This window comes from Tachyglossus aculeatus, chromosome 17, assembly GCF_015852505.1.
Source record: "Tachyglossus aculeatus isolate mTacAcu1 chromosome 17, mTacAcu1.pri, whole genome shotgun sequence".
Taxonomy (NCBI): domain Eukaryota; kingdom Metazoa; phylum Chordata; class Mammalia; order Monotremata; family Tachyglossidae; genus Tachyglossus; species Tachyglossus aculeatus.
Window position 1 is genome coordinate 51,860,338 of NC_052082.1, and position 18,687 is coordinate 51,879,024.

The 18,687-nt window shown below is 43.5% G+C and overlaps 1 protein-coding gene across 2 annotated transcripts in view; it reads left to right on the forward strand.

Moving 5' to 3' along the window:
• Positions 1 to 523: 523 nt before the first annotated feature.
• Positions 524 to 18,687, forward strand: part of AKAP10 (A-kinase anchoring protein 10) — a 37,353-nt gene continuing 19,189 nt past the window's right edge. The window contains exons 1-4 of one of the 2 annotated variants that reach the window (XM_038759262.1): positions 524 to 714; positions 11,445 to 11,492; positions 15,427 to 15,609; positions 16,712 to 17,269. In XM_038759262.1, the coding sequence (XP_038615190.1) occupies positions 693 to 714; positions 11,445 to 11,492; positions 15,427 to 15,609; positions 16,712 to 17,269 (811 nt within the window). In that variant the 5' untranslated portion in view covers positions 524 to 692. Of the gene's footprint in view, positions 715 to 4,824; positions 4,909 to 11,444; positions 11,493 to 15,426; positions 15,610 to 16,711; positions 17,270 to 18,687 lie in introns of those variants that run through there. The other variant, XM_038759261.1, reaches the window with a different exon arrangement.

Below are 18,687 nucleotides of genomic sequence, written 5' to 3' on the forward strand. Positions count from 1 at the left end.
TGTATACATGATCTTACATATTTATTACTCTTTATTTTACTTGTACATATCTATTCTCTTTATTTTATTTTGTTAGTATGTTTGGTTTTGTTCTCTGTCTCCCCCTTTTAGACTGTGAGCCCACTGTTGGGTAGGGACTGTCTCCATGTGTTGCTGACTTGTACTTCCCAAGCGCTTAGTCCAGTGCTCTGGACATAGTAAGCGCTCAATAAATACGATTGATTGCTTTAGAGGCGTCTTCAGAGAGGGTGGCAGTAGGAAATAACAGGAGATGGTCAGTGTTAAGGGGATGGGTTGGGAGGCCCCGCTTGCCCTGGGCCTCGGCAGAAAAGTTGCCTAGCAACTAAGGCCCCTCAGAGGGTCGGACGCCCTTCCTCCCTCATCCAAGATGGAAACGGCGCCATCATGGCGGTCACATGAGGGGGAGGAAAGGAGGGAGTCGATGGCCGCGCCTCCCGTGATGCCCCGCGCGGGGAAGGGGACGGAGCCCTCGGGGCGGGTTGTTGACAATATGGCGGCGGTTGTGTCTGCTCTGTGGGAAGGAGGCGGCAGGAGCGGCACCGCCAGGAGAGAGGCCCTGTCGGGCGGCGGCCACTGAGGGACCCGGCTCTCCGAGGCTCTTTGATGAAGGAGGGGGAGCCGGGGCCGCTCCGTGCCAGCCTTTCCCTTCGCCCTCTAAGCCCAGCCCCGCCATGTCCTTCTTCCGGCGGAAAGGTACCCGAGGGGCGGCCTGCAGTGGGGGGCCAACCTAGGCCGGGCCCGGCGGAGGGCCGAGCCCGAAGGGCAGCTGACGGGCTTTGTGCATATTTATCACTCTATTTATTAATTAATTTATTTTACTTGTACATATCTATTCTATTGATTTTATTTTGTTAGTATGTTTGGTTTTGTCTCCCCCCTTTTAGACTGTGAGCCCACTGTTGGGTAGGGACTGTCTCTAGATGTTGCCAATTTGTACTTAGTAATAATGGCATTTAAGCGCTTACTATGTGCAAAGCACTGTTCTAAGCGCTGGGGGGGATACAAGGTGATCAGGTTGTCCCACATGGGGCTCACAGTCTTAATCCCCATTTTCCAGATGAGGTAACTGAGGCTCATAGGAGTTAAGTGACTTGCCCAAGGTCACACAGCAGACGTGTGGCGGAGTCGGGACTCGAACCCGTGACCTCCGACTCCAAAGCCCGTGCTCTTTCCACTGAGCCACACTGCTTCCCAAGCGCTTAGTACAGTGCTCTGCACACAGTAAGTGCTCAATAAATACGATTGATGATGATGATGATGATTTATTTTACTTGTACCTATCTATTCTATTTATCTTATTTATCTTAGGGAAGCAGCGTGGCTCAGTGGAAAGAGCCCGGGCTTTAATGACGGCATTTGTTAAGCGCTTACTATGTGCAAAGCACTGTTCTAAGCGCTGTGGGGGGATACAAGGTGATCAGGTTGTCCCACGTGGGGCACACAGTCTTCATCCCCATTTTCCAGATGAGGTAACTGAGGCTCAGAGGAGTGAAGTGACTTGCCCAACATCACACAGCAGACAGGTGGCAGAGCCAGGATTCGAACCCACGACCTCTGACTCCCAAGCCTGGGCTCTTTCCACTGAGCCACGCTGCTTCTCTAGCCACGCTGCTTCTCTAATAATTGGCATTTGTTAAGCGCTTACTATGTGCAAAGCACTGTTCTAAGCGCAGGGGAGGACACAGGGTGATCAGGTTGTCCCATGTGGGGCTCGCAGTCTTAATCCTCGTTTTACAGATGAGGGAACTGAGGCCCAGAGAAGTGAAGTGACTTGCCCAAGATCACACAGCAGACAGGGGTGGAGTTGGGATTCGAACCCATGACCTCTGACTCCAAACCCCGGGCTCTTTCCACTGAGCCACGCTGCTTCTCTGAGTCAGAGAAGTCAGAGGTCGTGGGTTCGAATCCCAGCTCTGCCAATTGTCAGCTGTGTGACCTTGGGCAAGTCACTTAGCTTCTCTGTGCCTCAGTGACCTCATCTGTAAAATGGGGATTAAGACTGTGAGTCCCACACGGGACAATCTGATCACCTTGTACCCTCCCCAGCGCTTAGAACAGTGCTTTGCACACAGTAAGCGCTTAACAAATGCCATTATTATTATTATTGTCTTGTTAGTATGTTTGGTTTTGTTCTCTGTCTCCCCCAGTGAGCCCACTGTTGGGTAGGGACTGTCTTTCTATGTTGCCAATTTGTACTTCCCAAGCGCATAGTACAGTGCTCTGCACACAGTAAGCGCTCAATAAATACGATTTATGATGATGATAAATACGATTGATGATGATGATGGACTTCCCAAGCGCTTAGTCCAGTGCTCCGCACACAGGAAGCACTCAATAAATACGATTGATTTAGTAAGTACATAGTAAGCGCTTAATAAATGCCATCATTATTACTATGATTATTAGAAGGGGGAGACAGACTGCAAAACAAGACGTATTAACAAGGTAAAATAAATAGAATAAATATGTACAAGTCAAATACATAGAGTAGTAAATTACACAGGTGATAATCACTACGGTTGACTGACTTGAGTGCCTGACAGAGAGAGGAAGGGAGCTGAGGGGGGTGAGGATTATTTTGTTAGTATGTTTAGTTTTGTTCCCTGTTTCCCCCTTTTAGACTGTGAGCCCACTGTTGGATAGGGACTGTCTCTGTATGTTGCCAACTTGTACTTCCCAAGCGCTTAGTCCAGTGCTCTGCACACAGAAGTGCTCAATAAATACGATTGATTGATTTAGTAAGTACATAGTGAGCGCTTAATAAATGTCATTATTATTATTATTAGAAGGGGGAGACAGACGGCAAAACAAGATGTATTAACAAGGTAAAATAAATAGAATAAATATGTACAAGTCAGATACATAGAGTAGTAAATTACACAGGTGATAATCACTACGGTTGACTGAGTGCCTGACAGAGAGGGAGGGAGGGACCTGGGGTGGGGGGGTGAGGATTATTTTGTTAGTGTGTTTGGTTTTATTCTCTGTCTCCCCCTTTTAGACTGTGAGCCCACTGTTGGGTAGGGACTGTCTCTGTATGTCGCCAACTTGTACTTCCCAAGCGTTTAGTACAGTGCTCTGCACACAGTAAGCGCTCAATAAATACGATTGATTGATTGATTGATTGGGGCCGAGCCCAGTAGGAGCGGATGGGCTGTCGCTAGTTCTGGGAGAAACAGGGCAGTAGCAGGAAGTGCCACCGTTGAAGTGTACCTCAAAATGATCCTCAATTATGGCGGTGTGTGTGTGTGTGTGTGTGTGTGTGTGTGTGTGTGTGTGTGTGTGTGTGTGTGTGTGTGTGTGTGTGTGTAAGAGAGACTGCAGCAAGGGAGACCCTGTCCCTCACACACATAATAATGGTATTTGCTAAGCGTTGGGGAAGCAGCGTGGCTCAGTGGAAGGAGCCCGGGCTTTGGAGTCAGAGGTCATAGGTTCAAATCCCGACCCCGCCAATTGTCAGCTGTGTGACTTTGGACAAGTCACTTAATCAATCAATCAATCATATTTATTGAGCGCTTACTGTGTGCAGAGCACTGGACTAAGCGCTTGGGAAGGACAAGTTGGCAACATATAGGGACAGTCCCTACCCAACAGCAGGCTCACAGGCTAGAAGGGGGAGACAGAGAACAAAACCAAACATACTAACAAAATAAAATAAATAGAATAGATATGTACAAATAAAATAAATAAATAGAGTAATAAATATATACAAACATATATACATATATATATAGGTGCTGTGGGGAAGGGAAGGAGGTAAGATGAGGGGGATGGAGAGGGGGACGAGGGGGACACAGTTACCTCATCTGGAAAACGGGGATTAAGACTGTGAGCCCCACGTGGGACAACCTGATCACCTTGTATCCCCCCCAGTGCTTAATAATAATACTGATGGTATTTATTAAGCGCTTACTATGTGCAAAGCACTGTTCTAAGCGCTGGGAAGGTTATAAAGTGATCACGTTGTCCCACGGGGGCCTCACAGTCTTAGTCCCCATTTTACAGGTGAGGGAACTGAGGCACAGAGAAGTTAAGTGACTTGCCCAAAGTCACCCAGCTGACAATTGGCAGAGCTGGGGTTTGAACCCATGACCTCTGACTCCAGAGCCCGGGCTCTTTCCACTGAACCACGCTGCTTAGCACATAGTAAGCGCTTAACAAATACCTTCATTATTATTATTATGTGCAAAGCACTGTTCAAAGCGCTGGATACATACACACATAGCCACTCTCCTACTTCCGTGTCCCCTCGCCTACACCCTGCCCTTGTACATCCCTCCTCCTGTCATGGGATTCTCTGATGGGTCACCATCCCTTTTTCTTTCTTTTTTCTTTTTTTTTTTAAAAAAAGGCAGTTTTGAGTTTTCCACGAAGTGGTGAGTTGCTTGTGATCCCGAAGGTCAAATGCACACTGAAAGACACAGGGGTATTTTTCACATTCATTCATTCATTCAATCGTATTTATTGAGCACTTACTGGGTGCAGAGCACTGTACTAGGTGCTTGGGAAGTACAAGTTGGCAACATATAGAAACGGTCCCTACCCGATAGTGGGCTCACAGTCTAGAATGGGGAGACAGACAACAAAACAAAACATATTAACAAAATAAATAGAATAAATATGTACAAGTAAAATAAATAGAGTAATAAATACGTACATACGTATATACTGGTGCTGTGGGGAGGGGAAGGAGGTAATGCTGGCGGGGGGAGGGGTATATATTACCCGTAATTATGGGGCCGTGAGCATTTCGTCAGCGGGGTAGGCTTGGTGTCTCCTTTTGAAAGCTTTGCTTCGAGGTGAAGATCTTGAGACCAATTCTCAAGAGTTAGATGAGGCCAACTCGGATAAATTTGAGATTATCTAAGCAGTTCCATCCTGGGGCAGGTCAGTGTTCCATCTGTATCGGAGAATTCTTGGAGGAACAGAGAAGGTTCTTAGACTTCGGGGATTCCTGCCTCTGTCACCCGATCGCTGGGTGACCTTGAGCAAACCACTTAACTTCTGTGTTCCTTTACAGTAAAACAAGAATTCAGTACCAGTGCGGCTTAGTGGAAACAACACGGGTTTGGAAGTTAGAGGTCATGGGTTCTAATCCCAACTCTGCCACTTATCAGCCGTGTGACTTTGGGCAAGTCACTTAACTTCTCTGTGTCTCAGCTATTTCATCTGTAAAATGGGGATTAAGACTGTGAGCCCCAGGTGGGACAACCTGATTACCTTGTATCTACCCCAGCGCTTAGAACAGGGCTTGGCACGTAGTAAGTGTTTAACAAATACTATCATCAGTACCATTCATTCATTCACTGTCGTATTTATTGAGCGCTTACTGTGTGCAGAGCACTGTACTAAGCGCTTGGGAAGTACAACTTGGCAACATATAGAGACGGTCCCTACCCAACAGCGAGTTCACAGCCTAGAAGGGGGAGACAGACAACAAAGAAAACATATTAACAAAATAAAATAAATAGAATAGTAAATTTGTACAAGTAAAATAGAGTAATAAATATGTGCAAACATATATACAGGTGCTGTGGGGAGGGGAAGGAGGTAAGACCCAGGGGATGGGGAAGGGAAGGAGGGGGCTCAGTGTGGGAAGGCCTCCTGGAGGAGGTGAGCTCTCAGTAGGGCTTTGAAGGGAGGAAGAGAGCTAGCTTGGCAGATGTGTGGAGGGAGGGCATTCCAGGCCAGGGGGAGGACATGGGCTGGGGGTCGACGGCGGGACAGGCGAGAACTAGGCACAGTGAGGAGGTTAGTGGTTGCAGAGGAGCGGAGGGTGTGGGCTGGGCTGTAGAAGGAAAGAAGGGAGGTGAGGTAGGAGGGGGCGAGGTGATGGACAGCCTTGAAGCCGAGAGTGAGGAGTTTTTGCCTGATGCGTAGGTTGATTGATAGCCACTGGAGATTTTTGAGGAGGGGAGTAACATGCCCAGAGCATTTCTGCACAAAGATGATCCGGGCAGCAGTGTGAAGTATAGATTGAAGTGGGGAGAGACAGGAGGATGGGAGATCAGAGAGGAGGCTGATGCAGTAATCCAGTCGGGATAGGATGAGAGATTGAACGAGCAGGGTAGCGGTTTGGATGGAGAGGAAAGGGCAGATCTTGGCGATGTTGTGGAGGGCAGGGATTATGTACACTATGTCTGTTGTACTCTCCCCAATGCTTAGAGAAGTGCTTTGCCCACAGTAGGTTCTCAGTAATTCTTGCTGATCTCTGGAATCCTTCTACAGTGTACCCAGATAGATCCAGTAGGGCATCTCAGACAACAACGACTAAGAGGGGGGAAAGTATATCCTACCATGAACAGGACAAGCCCTTTGATTGTTTTTGCAGTGGTGGTGATGGTTCCTGCTGAACCAGCCACATGCTGTCGTCTGGTCTTTATGGGCAGTAAACTGGAAAGGTCATCTTTAGTAGCATTGTCAGAAGAAGACTGCTGGGCAGGGAGGGCCATCATTTTTTAACCCAGGGTGGCCTTCCTTATGCTCTTTAATCAAAATAACAACACAAAAAGGATAAGGTAACACTGCCCACCGTTTCCCAAAAAGCTTTTCAAATGTTACTTAGTCTTTTCATAGGATCGAATCAGCCCAGCCTAGTGGAAAGAGCACAGAGCTTAGGAGTCAGATGGCCAGGCTCAGCCTCTGGCCTCCTGTGTGACTATGGGCGAGTCACTTACCTCTCTTGGTTTCAGTTTCCACATCTTTAAAATAGGAATGATACCTACTGTCCTTCCCACTTATAAGCCCAGTGTGGAACAAAGACTTTGTCCTATCTGATTCTCTTTGGTCAATGTTTTAAGTCTCGGGAGCGCACTAATACACTTTACATTATTTCCTATAGGAAACTGTGCTTTGGTACCACGAAAGAGTGTGAACCAAGGAATAGCAATCTTTTTGTGAGGTTTTTAAACAGAAAAGTAAAGGGGTTCTCAGGAATTTCCAATAGTGTCTTTTATCTAGGGAAAGCAATCCTTGATTACATTATAAAAATTGTACAGACAAAAACTAGTCAGCTGAGGTAAAAATAATAGCAGTAAGGATAGAAGGAAAATAGTTTGAATATTTATCAATATAATGTGCAGAACACAGTACTAGTGGTTGGGAGAGTGTAGTAGAATTAGTAGATACTCTTGCCCTCAAGGAGTTTACAATCTAGGGAGGGAAATATTAGAATTCAGTAGAGTGGAGAAGGGAAAAGGGGATATGTACGTGAATTAGAATTCTGTCCAAGAATAAGGGAAATGTATTTAAATGTGAGTTAAAAAGAGAACCACACATCCCCAAAGAAGGAGAAAAATAGAAAGCCTTTTAGGACCCTTAAGTGGTTGGCTATCCCTACGAGTCCCGTTTATTTTAAAATGGACCTAATGACAAATTTTTGTGGCAAAGCAAAAATTAAATTATTGCCCAATTCAGTCAGGTTTTTTTGGGTGCTAGAACTTTCAATGTTACATTGTTGTGGATTGAAGTTGGAAAAGCTTTTATCCAGGTTGACAGTTTCTAGTTAAGTGTAGGTAGCAGTGTTTGCTGGGAGTGCTTATTACCTTTTTAAATTGCAGCTTGTACTGAAGAAGTGCAACAAGCTTTCAAGTATTCGTGTCTAGGACAGAAATGTTGCCCTGTCCTGAGGCAGAGTAGAGTTTAGGCAACATGGTTCACAGAAAAAAAGACAGGTACAAATCAATCAATGGGAAAAGCTACTAAAACTGAAGAGGTCGCATCATCTCTAGAAATAAACAGGGCAAAGCCGATTTACTTCTCTGCTAGAGGTTCTTATGCAAGAACAGAATCTATCAGTGGCCTTTACTGAGCATTTACTTTTTTATGATATTTTAAGTGCGTAGTACTGCCAAGCACTATACTAAGGGCTGGAGTAGATACAAGCTTATCAGGTTGGACAAGGTCCATGCCCCACAAAGGGCTCATAGTCTTAATCCCCATTTTACAGATGAGGTATCCGAGGCACAGAGAAGTTAATTGGCTTGCCCGAGGTCACATAGCAGACAAGTGGAGGAATCAGGATAAGAAGCCCGGCCCTTGCTCTGGCACGATGCTTCTCTAAGTGTCTCTGTGCAGAGCACTGCACTTAATTACCCGGGAGAGTACACTACAATAGAATTGGTACGTGCCATCTCTGTGCACTTGTCTATTGAAAAAGACAGATACAGTGGAATGGGTGAGGTTTCTGTTTATCTCAGAACATATCCTTGTGGGCTTCTCTTCTGACTTTTCCTCCAGATGGTAGTATTCAAGTATTGCCTTTGGAAAGCGTTTGCTTGTCAAACATTTAGTGGGAGGTTATTTATATAACCTGCAGGCTCTTCAATAAGTTCAAAAGTTTACTTGGGCTTTGGGAACCAAAATTATCAATGCTTAGCTGCCAAAACACGGTTTAAATCTGAATTTTTCCATTCCAGTGGAAGAGCGCAAGCCTTTTTCTAAATGCAAAATGCTGAGTTGGTATATGTCTTCTTCATTATCATTTCCTGTTGAAAGGGCTGACACTTATAATATTTCAGGCACTGTTGTGGTAGGCCTTTGGGTGAGCTGGGGAGCCGAGGGTGCCTTTTATGGAGTGTTTACATTTTAAAATCTTCTTTCTTCCTTTGCAGTGTAAAGACCTCATTCCAAAAAGTAGTGGTGGTTTTATAGATGATTCCTGGAAAGTTTCCCAGACAGTGTTTTCTGAATGACCTGCCTGTAGTTCTTTTCATCTGGTTTCAGGCAAAGTTGACTGTACTGGCTGGTTTTTAAATCTTTTTTTTTCTTGGTCAAAATCTTTTAAAAAATGCAATTCTTCCGTATTTTATTTTCACATCTGAGCCAGTGCTCACTTTAGCATCAAACGTTGAAGTTCAGTGTGAGTGTTGTACAACACCCCCCCCACTTCTGATGTAATTAATTTGCTAGATTGTGAGAGAAACCCTGAATTGCTAGATATGTTCGATCTGAATTTGATCCATCCTTTCAATCATTTCAAGTCAGGGAATTATTTGTATTTTGAAAGAAAATGGAAGCAGCACTTTGAATTGGACACTACTGGTACCTGAAATTGTACTGGCTCTTGGCTTTTGAATGGTGAATGATGGTTCAGCTTTCTATTGCCATTTGGAAAGACTGTAATGTCTTTCCTACATTCCCTTTACCTTTTCTGGGTGGAAATTGTTTCTCTTCAAGGCCTCAAATCAGTCAAAAGTATTCATAGAGTGCTTTCTGTGTGTACTAAGTGCTTGGTAAAGTACAGTACCACAGAGTTGGTAGACATGTTCCCTGTCCAAAAGGAGTTTGCGGACTAGAGGGGGAGACATATTAAGATAAATGACAGATACGTATATAATTACTGTGGGGCTGAGGTGGGGCAAGTATCAAGTGCTAAAAGGGTACAGATCCATTTGTGTAGGAGATGCAGAAGGGAGAGGCAATAAAGGAATTAAGGGCTTAAGTGGGGAAGACCTCTTGGAGGAGGTGTGATTTTTCAGTAAGGCTTTGAAGGTGGGGAGAATATTGGTTTCTTATATATGAAAGAGGAGGGAGTTACATACCCAAGGGAAGTCACAGGCAAGAGGTAGGTGGCGAGATAGATGAGATCGAGGTACAGAGGGTAGGTTGACTTTGGAGGGACAAAGCATGGGTACTGTGCTGGAGTAGAAAATCAGCAAGGTAAGATAGAAGAGGGAGAACTGATTGAGTGCTTTAGAGCCAGTGGTTAGGAGTTTCTGTTTGATGCCGAGGTGGATGGTCAAGCATTAGAGTTTTTGGAGGAGTGGGGAGGTATGAACTGAACACATTTTTAGAAAAATGATCCAGGCAGCAGAGTGTAGTAAGGACTGGAGTGGGGAGAGTCAGGAGGCAGGGAAGTCAGTGAGGAGCCTGTCGCAGTAGTCAAGGTGGGATATCATTATTACCTTTATGCTGCTTTTCCTCCCACCCAGTCCTATCCATTTCACCGGGTCATGTGGCATTTTTGCAAATAATCTCAAGTATTTATCGAAAGCCTACTCTGGGCAAACACCTAACTTAAACCCTGATAAGCAGGAGGTAAAGGCATGGTCCTGGGAACCTGGTCACTCTTAGTCACAAAGGCAACATAGAAAATAGGGAAGCACTAAGGGAAGCTTATGATCACTTTGATAGCCCATTTGGCTACAGTTTAGGAAACTTTAAAGCTCGCTTCATGAAATGTTTCTTATGTGATCCCCACTGGCTTTTGGATCTTTTCAAGGACATTAGTGGGTTGCCAGTGAAAATAGTTTGGGGTCAAGAAATGCCAAAGCTCAATAAGAGGAATGAAATGTGCAATAATGACATCTTCAATAAGGTTAATTACTATTCAGATTTTTTAAAGGTCAGTAAAACTTGAAACCATTCTGAGATCAGTCTTCTCTGATGTCACTATTAGAACTTTCAAGGCACCAGTGAAAGGCATTTTAAATGTTGAAGGCTGCTGAAGGAGATGAAGAAGTGTTAATAACTCAGTCACTGAGAAGCAGTTTCCTTTGCATTGAATCCCAAGGCCTCACACCCAGATGTGCAGATTAGCATTCTCTTAAAACTATGCACAGACCGGGTGACTCCCCTGACTCCTCTGGCATCCAGGGCATTGCCACTTGCGTGTCTCACACTCATCATGTCTCATGTTGAACTTTTCATCTCCCACCCTGAACCTCACTCCTCTTTCTGCAGTAGTGGTGAAAGTTTATGCTGTGCCATCCACACTCTAACCTGGTCACCCTGTGCCCAGCATTAAGCCACTAATGAAATCTAGTGGAACATTCATGGTATTTTAAAATACATTCCCAGTCTTTCTGTGTTGCTTCTCTCAGTCTCTGCCTCTGCTCTGCCTGGGCCTCAGCCTACGGAAACTGTGGTGTTTGAGAGGTACTCAAATGCTCCTTGTTTAGGGCAGTTGCAGGTTCAGTAAATACCATTGGCTGATGGACTAAGTTTGAGAGATGAGTAATAGGCAGTTCATAAGAAAATGCATTTTAACAACTGAGAATTATAATTATTGCTCCTTGTCTTTTGGGGTTTTTTTTATAAAAAAATCCCTACATTTTTAGTTGATTTTTAAAGAAGGAATTAGAAGCTTTTATATATTTTTGAAAACTCCATAATGTCAAAATTCTGTAATTTTTTAAAAAAAGTTTTGTAAACTTGAATCTAGTATCATGTCCAATGCAGTAGTAGCTTAATCCCTGTTATGTACTTTCCCACATGCTGAGTACAGTGCTCTGCACACAGTAAGTGCTCAATAAATACGATTGAATGAATGAATTGGTGTACTGTTACTTTTAAATCCAATCATAATTCAGTTTACCAGCTTTTAAGGTAAAAGAAAGGGATTCAGGGATTCAATTTAACAGAAATTTGTGGTGCACTATAATCACCTGCTTTTTAACCATATTTCTTTTTTTTTCTTGAAGTGAAAGGTAAAGAGCAGGAGAAGATCACAGATGCGAAGGCAATTAAAAGTAAGTTTACATAATTTCACTGTACTGAGAGATGATGTGAATTGCATTGCTATGAGATACCTGTGTCCTCTGTTTAATTGTTTTATTAACTTCCAAACAGTCATTCGATGCACCTTGCTTTCACCCAGTTTATAAACACAACTTGCACAATGGGGCTTCACTTGAGTTATCCAATCCAGGTAATTGGTTATTGGGAACTGGGTCTCAGTTTACACCCTGAAGTGTTTGGCAGTAGCCCTTACCCTCTGTGGGTGTGCCCCCTAAACTCAAAGGAACTGAGGTGAGCCCTCCCTACCTCCACACATACCCTTCCACCTGCCCCTCTGTCAATTCAATACCAAATGCATGCCCTCTAAAACTGAAACATGTAGTTTGTCATTTCTCTGAAAACATACCTTTAATTATGTAGATATTTTCCTGTTGCACGTCTAAAAGCTTGAAATTAATCAGTGATATTTGAGTGTTTAGTGTGTGCAGAGTACTGTACTAAGCGCTTGGGAAAGTACAATACAGTAGAGTTGGTAGATAAGATTCTTTCCCACAGTCTAGAGGGATATCTTCTATGACATACCTTAACGTAAATGAAATATCTAAAAAGGCATCCTTTTATGTATGATTCACCATATTAAAGAAGAGAAAACAGTTTGTTGAGATTATTATTAACCATTTTTATGTGTGCTGCTTAGTTAATAATAATAATAATGACATTTATTAAGCACTTATTATGTGCAAAGCACTGTTCTAAGCGCTGGGGAGTTTACAAGGTGATCAGGTTGTCCCACGCGGGGCTCACAGTCTTAATCCCCATTTTACAGATGAGGTAACTGAGGCCCAGAAAAGTTAAGTGACTTGCCCAAAGTCACACAGCCGACAAGTGGTGGAGCCGGGATTTGAACCCAGGACCTCTGACTCCAAAGCCCGGGCTCTTTCCACTGAGCCATGCTGCTTCCCTTAGTTAATATCTAATAGCCACTGGGGTTTTGCCATAAATGAACAGTGGTGGTTTTAAACAACAGCATTTTTCCTTTGGGTAGGTTTGGGACATTTTACAGTCATGGCTTTAATTTGGAAGTTTAATTTAGCCCACATGTTTAATTGGACCTTATTTGGATTTTTTTTTATGGATTCTAACCTTTCCTTCTAGTTAAAGTGACTCATTAGAGTGAGACTAGTTGAACACTAGCCTTGTGTTCAAATAAACAAGCAGTACATTTGTGGAAGACCAGATCCTTACACTAAAGTGCTTAGATAGCTTTTAACAGTAACATAATTTTCAGTTAGTGTACATTTTATGAAAAGGGACTTGTTTCCCACCAGGCATATTCCTAATTTAACATTAGAAACAGTTTTACTGTTAGTTAACAATAGGATTTTGGTGTTATTTAAGATAAGTAAGAAAATTCAAGGCTTGCTATTTGGAACTTTTGAAAAATAGCCCTATATGACTAATTAATTTTTGGTAAACATTCTCCCATGTAAAAAAAAAAAGTAGGGCCCCCCCATCCCAGGAAAAAAGTTTGGAAAAACTGAAAAATGCTTGATTCCATCTGTCCTGCTCTGTGTCCCTCTCTGATTGAAGGAGTTGATAAATTTAGCCACTATCTTGGAAAGCACGTATTTTCACATTCCTGCCTGTCAGACCCAGCAAACATATCCCTGAGGCCAGGAGATTACATTTTAACGCAAAGTAATTGTTTCAAAGAAAACCCCCTAGTGTTGCTCAAATTCTGTGCCTGGTACTTCATTGCTAGAACCAGAGTATTTTGTTTATCAGTTATGCTGGAGAATTGCCAGAATTCGCTTTCTAAATGTATAGTGAAGCTGAAGTGCTGATAGTCTTTTTAGATTAATAAAATCCATTGATGTCAGTACAGAAAAATGCATTGGAAAGGATTTAAAGTTTAAAGTCCTGATTGAGCAATAATGGGAGGGTCCCAGGATAATAATTGTGATATTTGTTAAGAGCTTATTGTGTGTCAAACACTGTCCTAGCTCTGAGGTAGATTCAAGTTAATCAGGTCAGACACAGTTGGCTCACAGTTTAAGTAGGAAGGAGAACATTTATTGGATCCCCTTTTTACAGATGAGGGAACTGAGGCACAGAGAAGTTGAGTGAATTCTCCAAGGTCACACAGCAGACAAGTGGCAGAGCCTGACTGCCAGATTTGTGCTCTTCTCAATAGTCCATGCTGCTTCTCACTTATCTGTTATGTGGAATAGTAGGACAGAACTCTTTCTGCCTGGGATTGGCATTTTAAAGTGATTGGATAATAATTGTAATAACTCTGGTATTTGTTAAGCACTCACTATATGCCAGGCACTGTTGTAAGCTCTGGGGTAGATGCAAGGTAATGAAGTTGGACACAGTCCCTATCCCACATGGGGCTCGCAGTCTTAATCCCCATTGTACAGATGAGGTAACTGAGGCCCAGAGAAGTTAAGTGACTTACCCGAGGTCACCAGCAGGCAAGTGGCGGAGCCAGACTAGTCCTAGGACCTTTTGTCTCCTAGGCCCATACTCTAACCACTAGATAATGCTGCTTCTCCCAATATATCAGTCATCAAAATGAATAATCTTATATATGTCTTTCTCTGTAGTTTGCTCTATTGCTTTATTCTGATAAGGCTTTGTTCTGTCACCCATGGCTGCTATGAAAAATCTCCTCTATGGGTTCTATTCTGGTTCATTTTCAGGGAGCAGGTGTGATTCTGATCATAATACTGTAGACATTTTTCTGGATGAAATACCTCTTCTGTGACTTAAAATGAATCCCAAGACTTCAAAACCCTTCTGGTAGCATTTTCAGCTTCTGTTTAAGTGGCAAGAAAGAATTAAGAAATTGCAGCGAGATTTCATTTCAATGTGTGTCACATAGCTTTTGGTACTTTCTCTGCTTCTTAAAAGTCAGGAAGATATTGTGGTTAGAACAGCCAGGATTCTTGGGTTGAGTTCCCAGCTCTACTACTGCTCATGGAAGTCAAGCTCATGAACCGCTACCATGCTGGTTCAGTGTCTCATCCTATCCCAACTGGATTACTGCATCAGCCTCCTCTCTGATCTCCCATCCTCCTGTCTCTTCCCCACTTCAATCTATACTTCAGTCTGCTGCCTGGATCATCTTTGTGCAGAAACACTCTGGGCATGGTACTCCCCTCCTCAAAAATCTTCAGTGGCTGCCTGTCAACCTACGCATCAAGCAAAAACTCCTCACTCTCGGCTTCACGGCTCTCCATCACCTTGCCCCTTCCTACCTCACCTCCCTTCTCTCCTTCTCCAGCCCAGCCCATGTCCTCTGCTGCTAACCTCCTAACTGTACCTCATTCTCACCTGTTCTGCCGTCGACCCCCGGCCCACATCCACCCCTTGGCCTGGAATGCCCTCCCTCCACACATCCGCCAAGCTAGCTCTCTTCCTCCCTTCAAAGCCCTCCTGAGAGCTCACCTCCTCCAAGAGGCCTTCCCAGATTGAGCCCCCTTTTTCCTCTCCTCCTCTCTATCCCCCCGGCCCTACCTCCTTCCCCTCCCCACAGCACCTGTATATGTGTACAGATCTATCACTCCATTTATTTTACTTGTACATATTTACTATTCTATTTATTTTGTTAATGATGTGCATTTAGCTTTAATTCTATTTGTTCTGACAACTTGACACCTGTCCACATGTTTTGTTTTGTTGTCTGTCTCCCCCTTCTAGACTGTGAGCCCGTTGTTGGGTAGGGACTGTCTCTATACGTTGCCAGCTTGTACTTCCCAAGCTCTTAGTACAGTGCTGTGCACACAGTAAGCACTCAATAGATACGATTGATTGAATGAATGAATGGAAGTCAATTGGCTTCCCTGTGCTTTTATCTCTTGGAAAAATGGATGTGCTCTGGCCTTTGAATAAATGAAATCCAAAAGAAAGTGTTTATCTTTTCCACTTTTCTCATTTCAGCCGCAATACCAGTACATTCCCCGCAGAAAAGCACTAGAAACCATGCCCTACTGGAGGCTGCAGGACCAAGCCATGTGGCAATCAATGCCATTTCTGCCAACATGGATTCATTTTCAAGTAGTAGGACAGCTGCCCTCAAGAAGCAGCCCAGTCACATGGAGGCTGCTCATTTTGGGGACCTAGGTAAGTGTTCCCAACTATTCTTTGCTGTAGTCAAGGGGTCAGTTCAGCTCATATAAGTTTGAATAGGCTTGCAAAGGGAATTGGAAACTTTCCTGAAATAGAACAGCACCTCGCACCAACCAGATCTTTCTCCCATTCAGGGCATTATCAGTCAATCAGTGGTATTTATTGAGCGCTTACTCTGTTTAGTGCCCTTTAGGAAGCACTTGGGAGAGTACAGTGCCACACAGTTCGCAGGGAACATGTTCCCTGCCCATAGTGAGTTTACAGTCTAGAGGGTGAGATAGATATTATTACAAATAAATAAAAAAGCGCTTTCCTCAACTCCAAGCAAACTTGCATAGGCCCACCATCTCTATAGAGAGCATCAGCTAAAATGAGGCAAAAATCCCACTTCCCAAAGGAGGACAGAGCTACAGATTATAAAGCAGGGCTTGCTCTCCTGATCAGCCCCACTCATTAATCATTTCTGTTCCCAGAGCTGGCCAAAGCCGCAAGGGCAGAAAGTTTCTTCTGTGGTTGGGTTGGGGGGAAACGGGGAGGAGGGTTTGGGGGTGTGTGAGCGCTTGCTTATACTCTCACAGTACCACCTCTTCTCTCAGATTGGACTGAGCCTGCAAGATTTTGCCTGAAAATCAAGTGGTTAGAAAAGAGTTTTCACCTTTTGAGAGATCTGCCTTGGCACCTTTTGGAAACAGGCTGGCAGATAAGTAGGATCAGAGCTCCTATCTAGGTTTTTAGTTAATCAAATTATAGGAGGTAAAGCTATCCAAAAAGGGGCGGGCAGCCTGTGAGAGTGGTGTGTTAAGTTTTTTTTTTTTCTTTTGATTATTCATCATATGACCTGGGCTTCTAGTGAAGGATTGTGGGGATTAGTTGTTTAAAGGAAGCCTTTGGAAACAAGTGTTTAATACATTTAGAGAACAATCATTCTATTTTCTCTGACAGGTGGTAGAATAGCTTTTTAATTTCAGGTGAACATAAACTAATTTGCAGTTAAAAATTTTGATTTTTGATTTGTAAATGTAAATCAAGAACCTGTTAATCCTGATTCACTGAAGAGTATTTGGCTAATTCTTTGACCGCAGTATTTTTCCTTTAGGGCGATCATGCCTGGACTTTCAGGCCCAAGAGACCAAATCAAGTCTTTCAAAAACCTTGGAACAAGTCTTGCAAGACAGCATCGCCCTCCCGTATTTTATCCAGTTCATGGAACTGCGTCGGATGGAACATTTGGTCAGATTCTGGTTGGAAGCTGAAAGCTTTCACTCCACAACTTGGTCCCGCATAAGAGCACACAGTCTGAATACAGTTAAACAGAGCTCCTTGGCAGAGCAGGTCTCTCCTTCCTCCAAAAGACGTGAAGCCACAGCATCTTTCCCAACTGGATTTCTTGACAAGAGGTTGGAGGACTCCAGCACAGTGCAGCTGCTCGTGACCACATCAAAAGGAACAGACTTGAATAGTAGAACTAGCAACGCCCTGAACCACTCGTTGCCTTTCCAGAGTAGAGACGATGTCCAGGCCCTCCACCTTGGGGTGCTCAAGGCCGACCCACACTCAGTTTCCATGGAGCATCAAGAATCTTCCAGACTTTCAGTATCAAATAGAAATAGCCCTTCTTCTGCACTAAAGGAATTGTCAGGAAAACTAATGAGAAGTAAGTGTGGCATCTATTGTTGGGTCCAAGCAATTTCTTCTTGAAGAGATCCAAACAGAGGTCGAAATACCTTGAAAATAGGGGTCTTTTCCTATGGGATGCTAATGCACGTGGGTAATCTGATTCAGTGTCTTAAAGAAAGCAAGATATGTTTGCTTCTGGTGAAGTGGTGAGAGGTGACAGCCATGTTGAATAATAATAATAATAATGGTATTTAAGCGCTTACTGTATGCCAAGCACTGTTCAGATTCAGTGGTTACAAACAATAAAAATAAGGATTTTTAAGTCAAGAAAAGTAGCCAGATTTTCCAGCTGGGCAGTCAGAGGGAGTGGACAAAAAAGCTCATGAACACTGAAAAGAAAGGATGTTAAATTCAGAGATGCTTGTGACAATTACACACAGAACCTGGGTCTAGTTACATTCAAGGGTCTAAGAAGCTAATGGCTTCAGAGCGGAGTAGTGTTTAAAGGGGGGAGAATGCTTCCCCCCCCCCCCCCACAACTTGCCTCCTCCTGGATGTAGTTATCAGGTACCAGGCCACATATGACCCTATAACTGGATTAGTGGGCAGAGGTGTGATGCGTAATCAGTTTCTACCCAAAAATGTCGTATATGGTGTCTCTGGACCTGTAGGAGGTGGTTTTTGACATATGGAACTGGTTTTCCCCCACTTTTTTCACCCTGTTGTCCCCTGACAAACTTAGGACCCAAGAGTATACTATCACTTTGGGGTTTTGGCATTTATATTTTAACCTGTTGCCTTGTTTGAAGTGGTTTTGACTAGAGAAATACTAACAAGTGGAGCTGAAATTTTTGATGAAGCTATATTGGGTTTGTTTATTACCTTATAATAGGAGAAAAATTCCTCAGTCAGTTTTTGAGATCCCTCATTCTTTCTGTGGCATTAAAGAATAATCTCTCACTGTGTACCTGGACCTATGCTGCCTGCTCCTCTCCCCTTTCTCCAAGTAAACCATCCACATAGGGCATAGGTTGAACAAGCATCCCTAGCTGTATTTATATTCCCATCATACAGCAGGAGGGGACAGGTGTTCACTTATGTTCTTGGAATGACTTATCAACTCAGGTGAATTGCAAAGAAAACTCCCTTTGGAATGGAATTGCCAACAGCCTTTATAATAAATGGAGATTTGGAAAAGACATCAACTAGTTGGTTTAAAGAGCCAGTAGTTACGAATGTCTGCTCTTGGTATCTTCCCTGGGAAATACAGGTGTTTTTGGAGGGTCCTGGAGTCCATGTCAAGGGACTAGTTTCCACCCTTCACAGGCAGCAGAATAGAGTGGGTGGATAATTTTCCTTTAGCTGATTATTTCCAAATAATTTGTCAAATCATTTAGTTCTCTTTTTAGGTCTAAGAGTCTCAAGTGACCTTTAGATTGCTAGCCGGTTTGTTGA